The sequence below is a fragment of the Scyliorhinus torazame genome, chromosome 8, assembly GCF_047496885.1.
Source record: "Scyliorhinus torazame isolate Kashiwa2021f chromosome 8, sScyTor2.1, whole genome shotgun sequence".
NCBI lineage: Eukaryota > Metazoa > Chordata > Chondrichthyes > Carcharhiniformes > Scyliorhinidae > Scyliorhinus > Scyliorhinus torazame.
In genome coordinates this window covers 45,135,131-45,152,157 of record NC_092714.1, presented here as the reverse complement: position 1 = coordinate 45,152,157, position 17,027 = coordinate 45,135,131, and the positions used below count along the sequence as shown (strand labels likewise).

Here is a 17,027-nt window from a genome sequence, read left to right as displayed (position 1 = left end):
AGGGTTAGCTGACTAGCAGAGTGAGGTTGGCGTGCAGCTTTTTGTTCTTGGTCGCAGACGGAAAGCTGCTATTTAATTCCCAGATTAATAATTGCCAAGACTATATGCTACAAAGAAGTCTGCACCATGGCAGAACTTTCCCCAGCTTGGTGAAGATGATTTGTGGACATAAAAAGATGGTGGAAAAATAGTAGCAAAATTATAAACCAAGTAACTTGCAGACTGCTTCATGCTAAAAGCAATATCTATGATGGTGGAATTTCAAAAATATTGTTGCAGGTCTTGGGGGAGAGGGAGCTTGTTTCAATTAATTATTTCTCTTAAATAAATAAGTTAATTATAATGTACTTCCCTTTAGAAATTCCATATGTAGCGTCAGGTATTTTAAATCAATGTTATTCAAATTGACAAGAATCCAATCCAGCCTACTCTGCATGTTGTTTTTCCCTCTATGTAAAAGTAACTTAGACCATCAGTTCCTTGTTCTACAAAATTTCAGAAACACTGGTCATGAGGAAACACGTTTTAAATCTGAAGGTTAAACTCCTGAAGTGTTCACATTTTTCACTAAATTCAAAGGAAAACTCGATTATCATTGTAATCTCATAGAATCGCAAGATAATTATGGGCAAGGAAGGCCATTTGGCACAACATAGTTTATCCACCAGACAAGGTTGTGTGTGCCTTTTTAGCAAAGCAATCTTGCAATTTCCTCTCCCTTGGCAATGGAAAATAATTGATTTGGGATCGTAAATATAGAAGGCAACGTTAATTTTGGACTTCTTGCACATTCTTCCCGTATCTGTGTGGGTCTCACCCCCACAACCCAAAGATGTGCAGGATAGGTGAATTGGCGATGCTAAATTTCCCCATAATTGGAAAAAATGATTTGGGTACTTTAAATTTATTTTTTAAAAAGGTTTTGGACTTCTAAATTACAATATTGTTGGTATTTTTGCATCCCTATGCTCAAATCTTCTATCTACTAAATAATCTTTAAAAGTGCATATTTATTCAAGATTGTATGCACTATTATTGATCGTGTTTATTTCTCCTGCAAAACAATTTCAAGCAAGTCCTTGCCTCAAAAGTTCTAATCATTATTTGATAGAACTGATAACTGTGTTAAAAGTATTGGGGCAATGAAATATTTGTGAAATGCAATTGGTTCCCAATTTTTAATGGTTTATTTTCTCTTTGAGCATTATTTTTGGAAGCAATTTGAATCTTAATTATTTTATAGTTATTTCCAGTATAGGTAATGGTATGATATCGTTAAACTGGCATAGACATTCATTTAATAAAAATGCCTTACATAATGTTTTTCTCTGACCATGACATTTGCATTATTGGATATTCTTTTTAGTAATAAAACAATTGTGTTATATTAAGATACATAATTCCATTATTGCACAGTAGATACTAATGGTGACTTATTGCCAAGTGCCTACTAACTTGTGGTAAGGTAGTTGTGTTTTATGATAGCTCCTCAACATTAAGGACATACGACGTACAAAAACTCAACAAAATTGGTAGTTTCGTTGTGGGCTCATTTAAGTTACCAACTAACTTACTACTAGAACAAATGAATACTTGTAATGCTTCAAGGGGCATGCAAATAATGTCTGCACTGATGAACATTTTGCATTAGTTAAAACTAAAAGTTGTGCTGAAAATCATAAGACCAGTAAAAGGAATTGAAAAAATTATGAAACCAAATACCCACAGTTAAAGCAACATGCATTGTGTTCAGATTGTCTTTGGAGTGTTATGATTTTTTGCAATTTGTGCCAAGTGATTGAAGAGGGAATTACTTGATAATGGTAACTAGTAAGCTTATAATATTTTTCAGGCATGACGGTAATTAAAAAGTAATTTATAATTCTGTGGTTTTACCATTTTTACATAAAAGTTAAAATTATTACTATCTATTTATTAAATGACCAGCTTGTCTTTAAATCATGAAGTTTTTTTTATATTACAACACTGATGGGTTTAAGTTTCCATCAATTGACTATGTACCGAGTTCTCCAGTGATCCCACCTAATTAATTGTCAGTAATAATTGATGGCATTCAGTGCAGTATTTCAGAATTATAATTCATTGTGCAATGCTGTTTGGAATGTTTCCTCTTTTCATTTAATAATTTATTGATTGTTAAGACTGTTTAAAAGATCAAGAATTGAGAAATTTGTATAAGCACAAAAATCAAAATTTGAACATTAGCTGATTTACAAAAATAAAGTACGTTTACGAGAAATCTTAAAACTTGCACAATCGTGCTTTGCATGCAACTCGGATTGTAATCTTATTCTATCATTCTCATTTGTTTGTGCTCCTCATCCTCGCTTGTTTTCTCATTTGCTAGTTGTGGCTCAATGGTACCACTCTCACCCTTGAGTCACACGGTTCCAGGTTGAAACCCAACTCCAGGGCTTGAGTGCAGAAATCAAGGCTGAAGCTCCAATGTAGTACTGACGGAGTGCTGCGCTGTCAAAGATGTAATCTCGCCGTTGAGATCTTAAACCCAGGCTCCATCTGCCTGCTCGAGTAGATATAAAATAAACCTCATGACACTATTTTGAAGAAGATCAAGGGAGTTATCCTCCGTTTCCTGGCCAATATCTATCCCACAATGCACATCGCTAAACCAGATTATCTGGTCATTATCAAATTGCTGTTTGAGGGAGTTTGCTGTGCGCAATTTCAAAAGATATTCATTGGCTGTAAAGTGCTTTGAGATATCCAGTGGTTGTGGGAAGTGCTAGAATAATTGCAGGTCTGCCTCCCTCCCACACAGTTTGGTTCCCTATTTAGTTATCTGCTATACCTTGTCTCCTCTCCATCTTTCTTTCCTTCCCTGTCTTTGACCAAGCTTTGGGTCATTTGAACTACTGTCTCGTTATGTGGCTTAGTGTCAGACTTTGTTTTATACTGCTTCTTTGAAGTGCCTTGGGATATTCCATTTATGTTAAAGGTGCTATATAAATCTAAGTTGTTGCTGCCTCTCATTGCTACTCTAACGTTCTCTGATCTGTCTTCCCGCTTCCATCTTTTCCATTTTGTCTCTCAATGTCTTGATTGCCTTCTCATTTCTCCTATACTCTTTGTTTTGTTCCCTTCTCTCATTCCATCTGTTCATTCCTTCCTTTACTTCTAATGTTGAAACACTGCTGAGGTGCTATTAAGTAGTTGACAATAAAATTTGAAATTTGGCATTTTATTTAATGAACAAAATTACACAAGATTTTCACATGAGGAAATTATAGACATTGTTAATCATAATAACATTGATATAGCATTCAGATGCACTGCAAAAATATTGCCATTAAGCTTTCTTATAATGTCTTTTGCCGGTATATAGATATTTTCTTTTCCAAGTTTGGACACTATAACGTATTTGTTGATGTATGTTTTATTGAGTGGATATATTTCCTCAACTTGTGTTATTTTCCCTCCTTTTACGATGAAGCTTCTCTCCATTTCCACTAGTGAGCATTTTACTTCCCATTGATTTCAAGTTTGGGAGGTATTGGTACCCTGTATCGGGTACTAACATTTGAAATTTACCAAAAAATGTTCAGGGTTCTGATGCTCGGGTTAATGAGAAATGATACCACCATCAAACTCTGATGACTAACTTTATTAATTCAGGAATATGATTTAGGATTTCTGTAAATATGTTCAAAGCAAAGATGAACTTTACAATAAAACTCATGAGTTTTAAAATGAGTTCATATTTGTCCAGCTGTGAATTACTCAACATTGGTGATTATACTTTCTTGAGTGAAAAAGACAAAATGCCAATATAGTAAAAAGAATTTGATTAAGAGTTGGTCAGTGAATAGCTGATGAGCACAAATCTGAAGAGTTTCGTTTGATATCTAATCTGCTGAGTAAGCTGATGGCAGTAGAAATGGCCCCTGTTCTGTGCTAGGGTTTCCATTCAGGAAGCTGTTGTGTGTGCTGGGTGAGGACAGGATTGAGCTCAACTATAATACCTAAATGTTGACGCAGTCCCATAGCCCCCCCTCCCTTTGAGAGAGAGCTGACTGGTAGTAATTTAACGCAAGGGGCAAGGTTGAGAAGGCAGGTTGAGAATAACGTCAGCCAGAATGGGAATTGAATCTGCACCGTTGGCGTTGCTCTGCATCTCCAGCCAACTCAGCTAACCGACCCCTGACAATGCCACTGCTCGTCCCCAACAACCATTCCAGTGAAATGGATAAGCAGCACTCAAAATGGAGGCTCTCACATAAACATGGCATTTTGGCAAGGTACTTCAGAACGATATTTGAAAGTTTACAAAATTACAAAAAAATCATTAAAAGTTAAATAGTCATCAAAAGCTTGTGACCTAAATCCTTTTGCAGGAAGGCAAAGATTGTTTTACCAAAATTGCAGCAATGTTTAATAAATGCATTCTGATTTATACCTTTTAACCCAAAGTACTGGAAAATATACAGAAAGTTATCTACAGTCATGGTGTTCTTTGAAGGGAAACTGAAATGAATTGTGCAGATTTGTCTTCACTCGTTTCTCTCTTTGCCGACGGTTACAAAACCAGACTCTAACGACTTCTTTCTCCAGGTTTAGACTATCTGCCATCTGTATAATCTCCTGTGAGGAAGGTTTGCTTTGGTGTCCAAAGTGTGTCTCCAGAGCCTCTTTAGCCAGCAGGCTAATGGTGCAAAACAAATTTAGCATTAATGCCATTTCTGTTCTCTGTGCTATTTAATAAATTAATCCAGTGCCTGCCTTTAACTTTTGCTTGACAGTTACCTTTGAGGCAGAAGACCATTTCATTTCAAATTATTTTCATGGTATGAAAATTTTAGTAGACATTTAACATTGTATATATTTCATAACACTGGGTGCATATAACAGTCAAATTGGCAGGTCTTTTGTTAGTTTCTCGAGTTGCTTTCATTTGGAATTTTGTTGAACTTAATTTTGCAGCACAAAATTGAATAGTAGCATTCATTGTTTGGGACTATGGACACTTTCATGTCTACAGGAGTGTCTGAGGTGCACTCACACATTTATAAGGTGAACATCATATTGAAGGATAGTAAGCCCCCACCAGAAGTATGCAGAGTAGGTAGATCACAACATCAATAGCACTGCCATTTTGGAACTAAATGCTGCAGCTAACGTCATCTCTTAATCACACATGGCCGAACGCACGTTCACCTGTCTTATAACTGGTGCTATTTAAAAGGGATCACAGATTATTTACAAGCCAATTGCTGCTTGATTTTTCTTCTGGCTGTTGGTATGATTCTATAAGAGATTTGTGTTTTCTACAATTATTCCAAGTTGCAAAGATTTACAGGGAATGATGTGCGAAGTGTGGAAAGACTTTTTGCTGACTGAGGTTTCTGCACAAACCAGTTGCTTCCAGATATGGTTGGACTAGTAGGCGTTCCTCTTGGAGAATGAGCAGAGGGTTTGCAGAGCAGGACGAGCTGCTGGGGGATGGGAGGGGGGGGGGGGGGGGGGGAGGGGGCGGAAAGAGACTGCCTCATTAGGAAGCCACAGTGTTGAGGTAGCAATTCCTTAATCTCAGCAAGGAACAGCATATTGAAACTGCTTCCGCTGCCTGCACAGCTCTGGAAAAGCCCAGTATAACTTGCTAGAGTGTGTATCATGGATTTGCTGTGGCCCGTTACATGCTGCATAATCTCTCCCATCAAGAGATGAATTCTCTGGCGATCAGCTATCTAGTGAGCAGTTTAGGAGCATGACGAAAAGGCACTGGCAAAGAGAAGAGGCTACCTAGACATCACCTTTCATGGCTATCCATGAAGAACTCAGACCAGTTTGATACCAGGAGCTGCAGCTCTATTCCCCATTCATCAACAGTCCCATATCTTACCATCCCTCAGTCACTATCATCATAGTATCTGCTTGGAAAAAATGCAAATATAAAAGCCTACACAAAATAGACATACCAAACCAAATTTATAACTCAAATTATTCCATATTGCATACAAAAGTCAACTATGTGCATTCACTTGGTGTCTACCGTTTGCTAGTCTTTGCCTTTCCGAGTGCTCCAATGCAATATTGTCCCAGTGGTTGCAGTGTGGCTGGAGGAAGGTTAATGATTCCCTGTGGAGGAGTCTGCAGGTGACTTTGGAAGATGACCTCGTGCGTGGAGTCTGCATCATTTAGGTACGGACGACAGCTGGATGACAGGCAACAATACTTGCACTGGTGGAGTGGCTGGAATTGGAGAAGAAATGCTGCCTTCCTGAGACAGGACATTAGGGTTGTGCTCTATGGAGCCATGGACGCTTGCCCCCAGGGGTGCCACATCAGTCTTAGTAACCTGTTGGAGAACAGACTGCTGGACACCTTGGAAGCTCCTTTGCTTGTAACCCAAAAGCATGCAAATAGCAGTCTGAGCTTTTACAACATAAGTTTGACCTTTTATTGCAGCTTCCAGACATTGGATGGTTTTTCCTTCTGCAGTGAAAACTGAGACATTGGCCATCAGATGCTGCATCATAGTTAGGGTCACAAGTGAGCACATGGAGTTGGCCACCATTTCTATGCTGGAAAGCATAGGCGCCAAGGTCTGCAAAACTCTGGGCAAAGTTGGTACTGAACTCTTCCATTCTCTTTGACAGTGCAACAGGCTTTTTTGGCAGGCCTGGCAATGCACCAAGAACGTTGTGTATATCCATCGTCCTGTATGCTGTGCTTTCAAATTGTTCAGTTGAGTTTTCTATGGCAAAACTTGTGTGCAACCTCATGCTCCTTGGCACCTGTGCTATTTATTCTGTACTTGGTTACAGCGTGATGTTTGCATGTGCAGGTCCTGCCTCTAATTTATCCTGTAAGTTACGCACAGTGTCATTATCTGAGCTGGTGGTTGGAGGTGTGAAAACAAGTATGGGTGTCATATCTTCATTGTCACTGACTTCTTGCTGGTCCTGCACTCTGGTATCTGGAAGGAGGAAAGCAAGAGTGTAAGGTTGCCATGAGGGGACAGAGTGGGTGGAAAATAAGAGGTGCATGCTTAATCATCTGCAGCTTGCAAATAAGAAAGGACTAAGGATTGGGTAGGAGTGCACCATATTGATGGTTTCAGTGCCTCTTCTGACCACAACTTCAATGATGAAACATTGGTATAATGGAGCCTGTCCCTCTCTGGTTAGTTCCTGCTTGCTTGGCTTTTGTGATACCTTGTCCTGCAAGAGACTGGGAAGTATGTCAGTGAATGTCATGCAATCTTTTTGCCTGATGTGACCGAATTAGTTGGACAACTGGCAGTATGTGCAAGCTGAGAGATGTGGGTCTGAGGGTTGCAGTAGTAAATGTTTGAAGGTGCAGTATAGCATATAATTCTCAGGTATGAGTCCTGATTGTGAGAGGTTGGTGGGATTGAGGAATTGACAGTGTTTAAGGCTAGTGGTGCAGTTGGTAGGAATTAGCATTTGAAGATGGATTGACTGACCTTTATAACTCCTTTCAGGTCATTCAACGTTTTGTGGCACTATTCTGTACTGTATCCAGGTCCTTGGGGCTTGACTGCACAGCTGAGCTCTACAGCTATCTATTCGCACATCCTTTGAGCATGTGTCTGCGAGGCCTGCATTTACAGGACATCTTTCCTCCTTTCCATCTTCTCCATCAAAACCTCCAGTGCAGTGTCCCAAAACCACTGGAGTTTGGTCTTTTCTTTGTTCTGTCATTCTTCTGTCGGTCACGGGCAGCACAGTGGTTAGTACTGCTGCCTCACAGCACCAGGGACCCAAGTTCAATCCTGGCCTTAGGTGACTGTGTGGAGTTTTCACTTTCTCCCCATGTCTGCGTGGGTTTCCTCTGGGTGCTCCAGTTTCCTCTCACAATCCAAAGATGTTCGCGTTAGATGGATTGGCGATGCTAAATTGCCCCTTAGTGTCTAAAGATCTGCAGGTTAGGTGAGGTTATAGGGTTACGAGGATAGGGTGGGGGAGTGGGCCTAGGTGGGGTGCTGTTTCAGACTCGATGGGCCGAATGGCCTCCTGCACTGTAGGAATTCTATGGTTCCCAGGTCAGAATCAGTTGTACAATAACTTTCTGCAACTGTTCTAGCTGCAATAGACTTCCCTTTCAAGAGGCTGAGGTTAGCTATAACTGGTGCTAGAATCTTGCAAGTTTGGGCTTCCTGCTGAGGTATGCAACCACTCAACGATGAACTTAGCACTTGACTACACATCACAATCATGAAGCTCACTGTATGAAGTTGGAAATAATGTTTTAATTAATCTATTGTGACATTTAGGGCGGGATTTTGCGTCGGCCCACGCTGGAATCGGGAAACGTGATTAGGTGGAGATTTTTCACTGTGAGCCGAAAATCATGGCCGTGCCGAGCGCCCGACAGGATGCCATGCTCTAGTGCCTCGACAACGGCATCAATGCATTCTTCTCCACAAGTACAGTAAACGTCGTTGGCAGATCATTAACGGGCCTGACCGGGTATTCTCCGGGTCTCCTAGGATGCTCCGCCTCCACCAGGGAAACAACCGATGGTGTGTTTCACTTGTGGTTTTAAAAATTAAAAAACAGGCACCGTGGCTGCTTAAGGAGAGAGAAAGGGTATGAAAACTGTCCAATATCACTATAGCGTGCCGACAGTTGTGCCGTTGGCCGGGGGGATTAGCGGGCGGCAGCTAGGAGATGGGTCGAGGTGGAGGGACACGGAACACCATTGCCGCAGCCTGCAAGGCAGCCATGCGGCTATGCACGCCGCTGACTGCCCACAATGAACGTGGTGCACGGGCCGCAGGGGTGTCCCTCCAGCCCACCCTTTGGTATCTTCTGGCCCTAGCAGACCCATAAACGGGGTGGATGTGCTCCAGCACAACCAGTGCCACCTTGTTGGCTGGAATGATCGTGTGTGTGGAGTGGAGCGTTAATGTGCAGCTGCAGCTTGTCGGATTCTCGAGTGCTAATCCCAACCCCGGCGAATTGGACGCTGTTTATCATTAGAATCGCTCGTGTCCCACGTGGCAGCGATGCTAGCCTGTTTACAGTTCCGGATTTGCTCCAGGACTGGCTCCAATTTTGCTGCCATAGAAGTCCACCGATTCTGTCCCAGCATCAACACTTTGTCTCTGAAATGGAGTGTGTAGCCCTTAGGCCGCGATTCTCAGGCCTCATTGCGCCCTTGCTTGAGCAAATCGAAGCCGGTGAATAGCCGGAGAGGCTGAAAATGAGAACCATGCCAGGCGCTAAACACTTTACGATGCAACCGGTCCGCTCCCGTAGGCAAAATCGAGATCCCGCTGTGTGGCGAGAAACTGATTATCACCACTTAAGCACAATTTCCATACAATTAACAGGAGTGACCCCATTATCCCATGCTGTCTGTGATTCATCGGCCTCCCCAGCAAGAGGGGTCACGCTGTCCCTGATTCATCGGCGTCCCCAACAAGGGGTCACGCTGTCCCTGATTCATCGGCGTCCCCAACAAGGGGTCACGCTGTCCCTGATTAGTATTCCTTTTAAAATATGTGAACCTTGCGGAAGGGCTTCTGCGGGGAGCCAAGGAGGTGAGTAGCCATCTTTGCTCACAGGCAAAAAGCCCAGGGGCGTTGGGTTTGCCGCCCCAGTGCTCGGTGGGGGGTGGGGAACCCTCGGCTGGTTGGGGCACCCTCCACAGGAGTGGGCCACCATGCAAAGGGGTGGGGGGTGGTGTGGGAATGGGGCATCCATGCGGTGCCACCATGCCCACCACTGGCAATCCTAGCCCCTGCTCGTCTGCCCAACCAACCACACATAACCTGCACCAACTGCTGAGGCCTCTACCCATGTGGCTGAAGGCTATTGCTAATAGGGAATTGACAATTGTGGTTCAGTAAGCACTTCACAAAACCCAAGTGGATTCCCGTGGGTGGGCGGGCCATGTAGGCAATGACTCCATGTGGGAGTCATTGCCTAGCTTCCCAATCACACCTTGATGCCTGACACTGTGCTTGAACACTGCGGGAGGTAACACCACACATGTAGCAGCCAACATCCGAACACCCAGGGGATGGGACACAGCTCCGAAGGGTGAGTGCTACAGGGAGGGGGAGATGCCTGAAGAGATGGGCCAAGGGGTCGGAGGTCAGGCCGCATTGTGGAAGAAAGTGACAGAAGCATCATACTGCTTGTGGTCAAGGGTTTTTAATATGTCACCGGTGTTCAATAATGCCCCATCTCCCCACTACCCCCTCACACTTCCCGGTGCACTTGTTGACGGCACATGCACATCCGTGCGCCCTGTCCTGTGTGCTGATATCGAGACACAGCCTCATCAAAGGGGAACTTGGGAGTGCTGGTGGCCACCATCCCCACTCTATAGGACGGGTCCGGTGTGGCACCCTCTGCCCTCTCCTCTCACTCTGCCCACAGGGCCTCGGGATGGAGGGACAATGGTTCGAACCCTGGCTACCCCTGCATCATCTGGCTGTGTCAGCCTTGGCGGCTCCCCTGTCGTGTTGATCGCCATTGGCAATGCTCCTCGATGATTGGGCCATGCTCTGCAGCACCTCGGCCATTCCCATCTGAGAGTGGGACATGTCCCACAGAACCTCATCAAGGTCAGCCCGGTACTGGGTCACATCCCCCAGCAAGTCGGACATTCTGCCGTGACCCTCAGTCATGGCCATCACCGACTACGCTGTGGACACCTCCATGATTAGTGTTGACGCTGTGCACCAGGCTCTCCACTGCGGTCGCAGCCCTAGCAGTGTTGGCCTCGGTACCATGCATTGCTGGCGATATCTCCTGCCCCCGCAGCCTCTTGGATTCCTGAAATCGGTCATGGAGCTGCTGGAGTGTCGCTGACATCTCCCTCTGAATGTCCCAACCTAATGTCTCCATCAGCTCTGGATAACCTTATTCCAGAGGCTCAGCACCTGGCTGGGACCTGGGATCCAGCAAGCCACCGACTGCTGTCTCGCCTGGAGGTTCCTGCCTCCACCTGATGTACATCAGCCGCTGTGTGGTGCTCACCAGATTGTGCCCCAGAAGCCTGACCACTAACGTTTCCCACCGAGGTGTGTGTATCTGCATTGGTGGAGGGTGGGGATGACAGCTGCAACGCGTCGATCATGGCATCCTTGGAGCTCCTCTCCAAGGTGTTCCCCTGGGAGGCAGGGGAGGGGCCACCCCGGTGGGCTGGTGCCATTGGCTGGAGAACCTGTGCGAGAATGGACATGGTCAATGGGAGGGATGGGTCAGTCAATATGGCAATAGCAACTCACATGTGACAGGATCTCCGGTTGGGGCCTGGTGGATCCTCACCTCTGCGGCGTACACCAACCTCCACTCTGTCCTTGGCCACCCCAATCATCTCCAGAGCCTGTTCCTCGAAGATGGTGAGGATTTGTATGTCCGGCACCCCTCTGCTAGTCTGGACCCTTTCCCGACGATTGTGGGAGAGCATTTCTTGTGGAGACACAGAGAGGGTATCGTTAACCCCATGTGTGGTTCACAGTGGTGGGAGGGTGGCATGAAGGCAGGGTTTGGGGAGGGGAGTTGAAGGGAGGGCTGGGGGCTGCATGGAGGGTTGAGGTGGTGAATGCTCACTAGGGGGAGGAAAGACCTTGGGGAGGGGAGGTGGCAGTAGTGTCAACTCACCCGTGCTGCCCGGCGTAGGTCGCTGATCTTCGCGCGACACGGGAGACCAGTCCCCCTGGTCACACTCCCCTTGCTCACGGCTGCCGCTTGCTCGTCCCAGGCGGCACTGCCTGCCCTGTGGCTCATCATCCGGGACCCTCGGGGGGACAGGACATCCCTCCTAGCCTCCACTGCATTGAGGAGCTTTCCCAGGTCTGCATCCCGAATCTTGAGGCCCGTCGTCACAGCACATGGCTGCGAGCTGGCTGTGTAGCTTAAGTGCTGCTCGACCTTTAGCAGGAGGGGATGGGGATGATGAGCATGGTCTCAGTGAATTGGCTGGTGAACCCGTGGGGCCTCGTTAAGCGGACCAATTAACATTGAATAGCGTTACCGGCCTCTCTCGGGCGAGCGTCGCAAAGCTCACGGCAGTTCCTGCTTGCTACCACACTTGGAAATCTTTCCAGGGAATTGCGACTTAGTGTTTCATTTCTTGCCAATTTTAGATCTGCATGGAAAACTAAGGACGTTTGTTTTTTGCCAGATGTCAAGACTGCGTACAAACCCCCCATAACCCAAAGATGTGCATGGTAAGTAAATTGGTCATGCTAAATTGCCCCTTAATTGGAATAAAATGAATTGGGGACCCTAAATATATTGAAAAAAGACTGCGTAGGAAACTTGAAAATTTCTGTTATGATCTCACACACAGCAAAACATTTTTTATTTTGCATGAATTTATCTGCATATCCCACATGTAAAGTCTAAAATATTATCGTTGATTTGTCACAGCAAGAGTTTCAAGCAGTGCCAAGAAGCTGATGATCATAATATTGTGACCTGAGACCTAACTATTCTCACTACACGGAACACTTTCCTTCCACATGTCAGCTTAGCTATTACTGTCATACTCACCTGATTGTAGTTCTTCGCTTTCTTTTTCTATCATTTGTTCCAGCTCTTTCATTATTTAAAGCTGCAAGTAAATTACAATTCACTTAGGTAACTGGTGAACTTGTTTTCAGTTCTTCAGTTAGTTTTCTCCTTAAAGAATATTTAATTAAATAATAATTCCCTTGATATAAAGCAAAATACTGTGGATGTTGGAGATCTGATACAAGAACAGAAAGTGCTGGAAAAATGCAGCACGTCTGATCTGTGGAGAGAGAAATAGTTAACATTCAGAGTCCCGTATGGCTCTTCCCCAGAATTGAAGGGAAGATAGGCTTGGACCCAAAATGTGAACTCCAGTTCTCGTTCCGTATTTACTGTTAGACGTGCTGGGTTTTTCCAGCACTTTGTTTATCGAATAATTCCCTCAAGTTAGTGATCAATTTTTCTATAAAATAGAGGCTAAATTCCATGGGTGCCGCAGCCAATCCTTTTTATTTATTCATTCATGGATGTGGGCCTCATGAGCTGGGCCAGCATTTATTCCCCATTCCTGAGGGCATTTATGAGTCAACCACATTGCTGTGGGTCTGGAGTCACATGTAGGCCAGACCAGGTAAGGACGGCAGATTTCCTTCCCTAAAGGACATTAGTTGAACCGGATGGGTTTTTAACGACAATGGTCATCATTAGACTTTTAAAATTCCAGATTTTTATTAAATTCAAATTTATCAGTGGAGAATAGTTAAAGAAACATTTAATGAGATACAGAGCAAGAATATACTGCTGAGAGGAAAAGGCTCCGCTTCACAAACAAAACAGCCATGGACACTAAAGAGGTTAGGGATAGCATAAAACTAAAAGAAACAGCTTACAAAAATGCAAGATATAGCACAGCTCCGGACAAATGGGATAGGTACAAGGGGGTCACAAAGCAGCTTATAAGAGCTACTAAAAGGGATTATGAAAGGAAACTTGCAAGGGACATCAAATGCAATAGGAAGACATTTTTTAGTTATATAAATGGAAAGTGGGTGGTGAAGGGCAATGTAGGTCGACTAAAAGCTGAAAATGGAGATATTGGACAGGATTCTCTGGTCGGCGACGCCACAATCGCGTTCGGTGATCGGCTGGAGAATCAAAATTTCCGACCAAATCGGGGGTGGCGCCGCATTCACGAGGCTCCGTCCCTTCGAAAGCGATGTACTCTGCGATGTATCGATGGCCTGAAAACATTACCCGTAGCCCGGCCCCCGATGCCCCGCCCCGGACAGGCCGCGTTCCCGACGGTGTGGGTTACAACACCAGGTTAAAGTCCAACAGGTTTGTTTCGATGTCACTAGCTTTCGGAGCGCTGCTCCTTCCTCAGGTGAATGAAGAGGTCTGTTCCAGAAACACATATATAGACAAATTCAAAGATGCCAAACAATGCTAGGAATGCGAGCATTAGCAGGTGATTAAATCTTTACAGATCCAGAGATGGGGTAACCCCAGGTTAGAGGTGTGAATTGTCTCAAGCCAGGACAGTTGGTAGGATTTCGCAGGCCAGATGGTGGGGGATGAATGTAATGTGACATGAATCCCAGGTCCTGGTTGAGGCCGCACTCATGTGTGCGGAACTTGGCTATAAGTTTCTGCTCGGCGATTCTGCGTTGTCGCGCGTCCTGAAGGCCGCCTTGGAGAACGCTTACCCGGAGATCAGAGGCTGAATGCCCTTGACTGCTGAAGTGTTCCCCGACTGGAAGGGAACATTCCTGCCTGGTGATTGTTGCGCGATGTCCGTTCATTCGTTGTCGCAGCGTCTGCATGGTCTCGCCAATGTACCACGCTTCGGGACATCCTTTCCTGCAGCGTATGAGGTAGACAACGTTGGCCGAGTCGCACGAGTATGTACCGCGTACCTGGTGGGTGGTGTTCTCACGTGTAATAGTGGTATCCATGTCGATGATCTGGCACGTCTTGCAGAGATTGCCATGACAGGGTTGTGTGGTGTCGTGGTCACTGTTCTGAAGACTGGGTAGTTTGCTGCACACAATGGTCCGTTTGAGGTTGCGCGGTTGTTTGAAGGCAAGTAGTGGGGGTGTGGGGATGACCTTGGCAAGATGTTCATCGTCATCAATGACGTGTTGAAGGCTGTGAAGAAGATGACGTAGTTTCTCCGCTCCGGGGAAGTACTGGACGACGAAGGGTATTCTGTCGGTTGTGTCCCATGTTTGTCTTCTGAGGAGGTTGGTCCGGTTTTTCGCTGTGGCGCGTTGGAACTGTCGATCGATGAGTCGAGTGCCATATCCCGTTCGTACGAGGGCATCTTTCAACGTCTGTAGATGTCTGTTACGCTCCTTCTCGTCTGAGCAGATCCTGTGTATACGGAGCGCTTGTCCATAGGGGATGGCTTCTTTAATGTGTTTAGGGTGGAAGCTGGAGAAGTGGAGCATCATGAGGTTATCCGTGGGTTTGCGGTAAAGCGAAGTGCTGAGGTGACCGTCCTTGATGGAGACGAGTGTGTCCAAGAATGCAACTGATTTTGGAGAGTAGTCCATGGTGAGTCTGATGGTTGGATGGAACTTATTAATGTCATCGTGTAGTCGTTTCAGTGATTCTTCGCCGTGGGTCCAAAGGAAAAAAAATGTCATCGATGTATCTGGTGTATAACATCGGTTGAAGGTCCTGTGCGGTGAGTAGGTCCTGTTCAAACTTGTGCATGAAGATGTTGGCGTATTGGGGTGTGAATTTGGTCCCCATGGCTGTTCCGTGCGTCTGGATGAAGAACTTGTTGTCGAAGGTGAAGACGTTGTGATCCAGAATGAAGCGGATGAGTTGCAGAATTGCGTCTGGAGATTGGCAGTTGCCGGTGTTGAGTACGGAGGCTGTTGCAGCAATGCCGTCGTCATGGGGGATGCTGGTGTAGAGTGCCGAGACGTCCATTGTGACGAGGAATGTTCCTGGTTCAACTGGTCCATGGGTGCTGAGTTTCTGTAGGAAGTCTGTCGTGTCGCGACAGAAGCTGGGTGTACCTTGTACGATGGGTTTCAAGATGCCCTCGATGTAGCCAGAGAGGTTCTCACACAGGGTCCCATTGCCTGAAACGATAGGGCGGCCTGGTGTGTTGGCCTTATGTATTTTTGGGAGGCAGTAGAGATCTCCAATGCGGGGAGTACGTGGGATGAGAGCACGTAGGGTGCTCTGAAGATCTGGATCCAAGGTCTTGATCAGTCTATATATTTGTCTATATATGTGTTTCTGGAACAGACCTCTTCATTCACCTGAGGAAGGAGCAGCGCTCCGAAAGCTAGTGACATCGAAACAAACCTGTTGGACTTTAACCTGGTGTTGTAAGACTTCGTACTGTGCTCACCCCAGTCCAATGCCGGCATCTCCACATCCTGGTGTTGTAAGACTTCGCACTAGGATATTAATGGAATTAACGAGTGACAAATCCCCAGGACCTGACCGTTTCCATCCGAGGGTATTAAAGGAAATGGGGGAGCACATTAACTATAATTTTCCAGAGTTCCCTAGATTCAGGAGTAGTCCCTCTGGATTGGAAAATTGCACATGTCACTCCACTTTTTAAGAAGGGGAAAACCAGGGATTTATAGGCCAGTTAGCTTAACACTTGTGGAAGGGAAATTGCTGGAGTCTATAATCAGGGACCTTGAACATCTTGAAAATTTTTGGTCGATCAGGGAGAGCCAGCATGGGTTTCTGAAGGGAACCGTATGCCTGACTAATCCTATTGAAATTTTTGAAGAGGTGACTAAGGTAGTGGACAGGGGAATGTCTATGGATGTCATTTATATGGTCTTCCAGAAGGCATTTGATAAAGGCCCACACAGGAGACTGTTAACTAAGGTGGAAGCCCATGGAGTTGAGGGCAAATTGGGGGTGGCATAGTGGCACAGTGGTTATCACTTCTGCCTCACAGCACCAGGGACTAGGGTTCAATTCTGGACTCAGGTGACTGTGTGGTGTTTGCACTTTCTCCCAGTGTCTGCGTGGGTTTTCTCCAGGTGCTCCGGTTTCCTCAGTCCAAAGATGTGCAGGTTAGATGGACTGGCCATAATAAATTGACCCTTAATGTCCAAACGGTTAGATGGGGCTACTGGGTTGTGGGGATAGGGTGGGGGTGTGGGCATAAGTAGGGTGCTCTTTCCAAGGGTCAGTGCAGACTTGATGGGCTGAATGTCCTCCTTCTGCACTATAGGGAGTCTAAGATTCGAATAAATTATAGACATGGTTAGGAAATTGGTTGAGTGGGAGGGTGAGGGATAATGGGTAATTATCCTAATTGGCAGGAGGTGACTAGTGGTGTACCATAGAGGTCTATGTTGAGGCCTCAATTATTCTCACTATTCATTAATGACAGAAAGTCATATATCCAAATTTGCGGATGATACAATGCTAGGTGGCTTTATAGCCAGCCTAGATGATTTCAAAATGTAATGTCATTTATATAGACTTCCAGAAGGCATTTTATAAAGCCCCACACAGGAGACTGTTAACTTTAAGAGCTACTAAATGCTGAATGTCCAAAAT

General features: G+C 45.3%; 1 protein-coding gene across 1 annotated transcript in view; it reads right to left on the bottom strand.

The window, feature by feature from the left end:
- Positions 1 to 3,178: 3,178 nt before the first annotated feature.
- Positions 3,179 to 17,027, bottom strand: part of pou1f1 (POU class 1 homeobox 1) — a 34,203-nt gene continuing 20,354 nt past the window's right edge. The window contains exons 6-7 of the mRNA XM_072513463.1: positions 12,516 to 12,576; positions 3,179 to 4,681 (exon numbers count right to left, since the gene is read on the bottom strand). Of these exons, the coding sequence (XP_072369564.1) occupies positions 4,471 to 4,681; positions 12,516 to 12,576 (272 nt within the window). The 3' untranslated portion in view covers positions 3,179 to 4,470. The remainder of the gene's footprint in view (positions 4,682 to 12,515; positions 12,577 to 17,027) is intronic.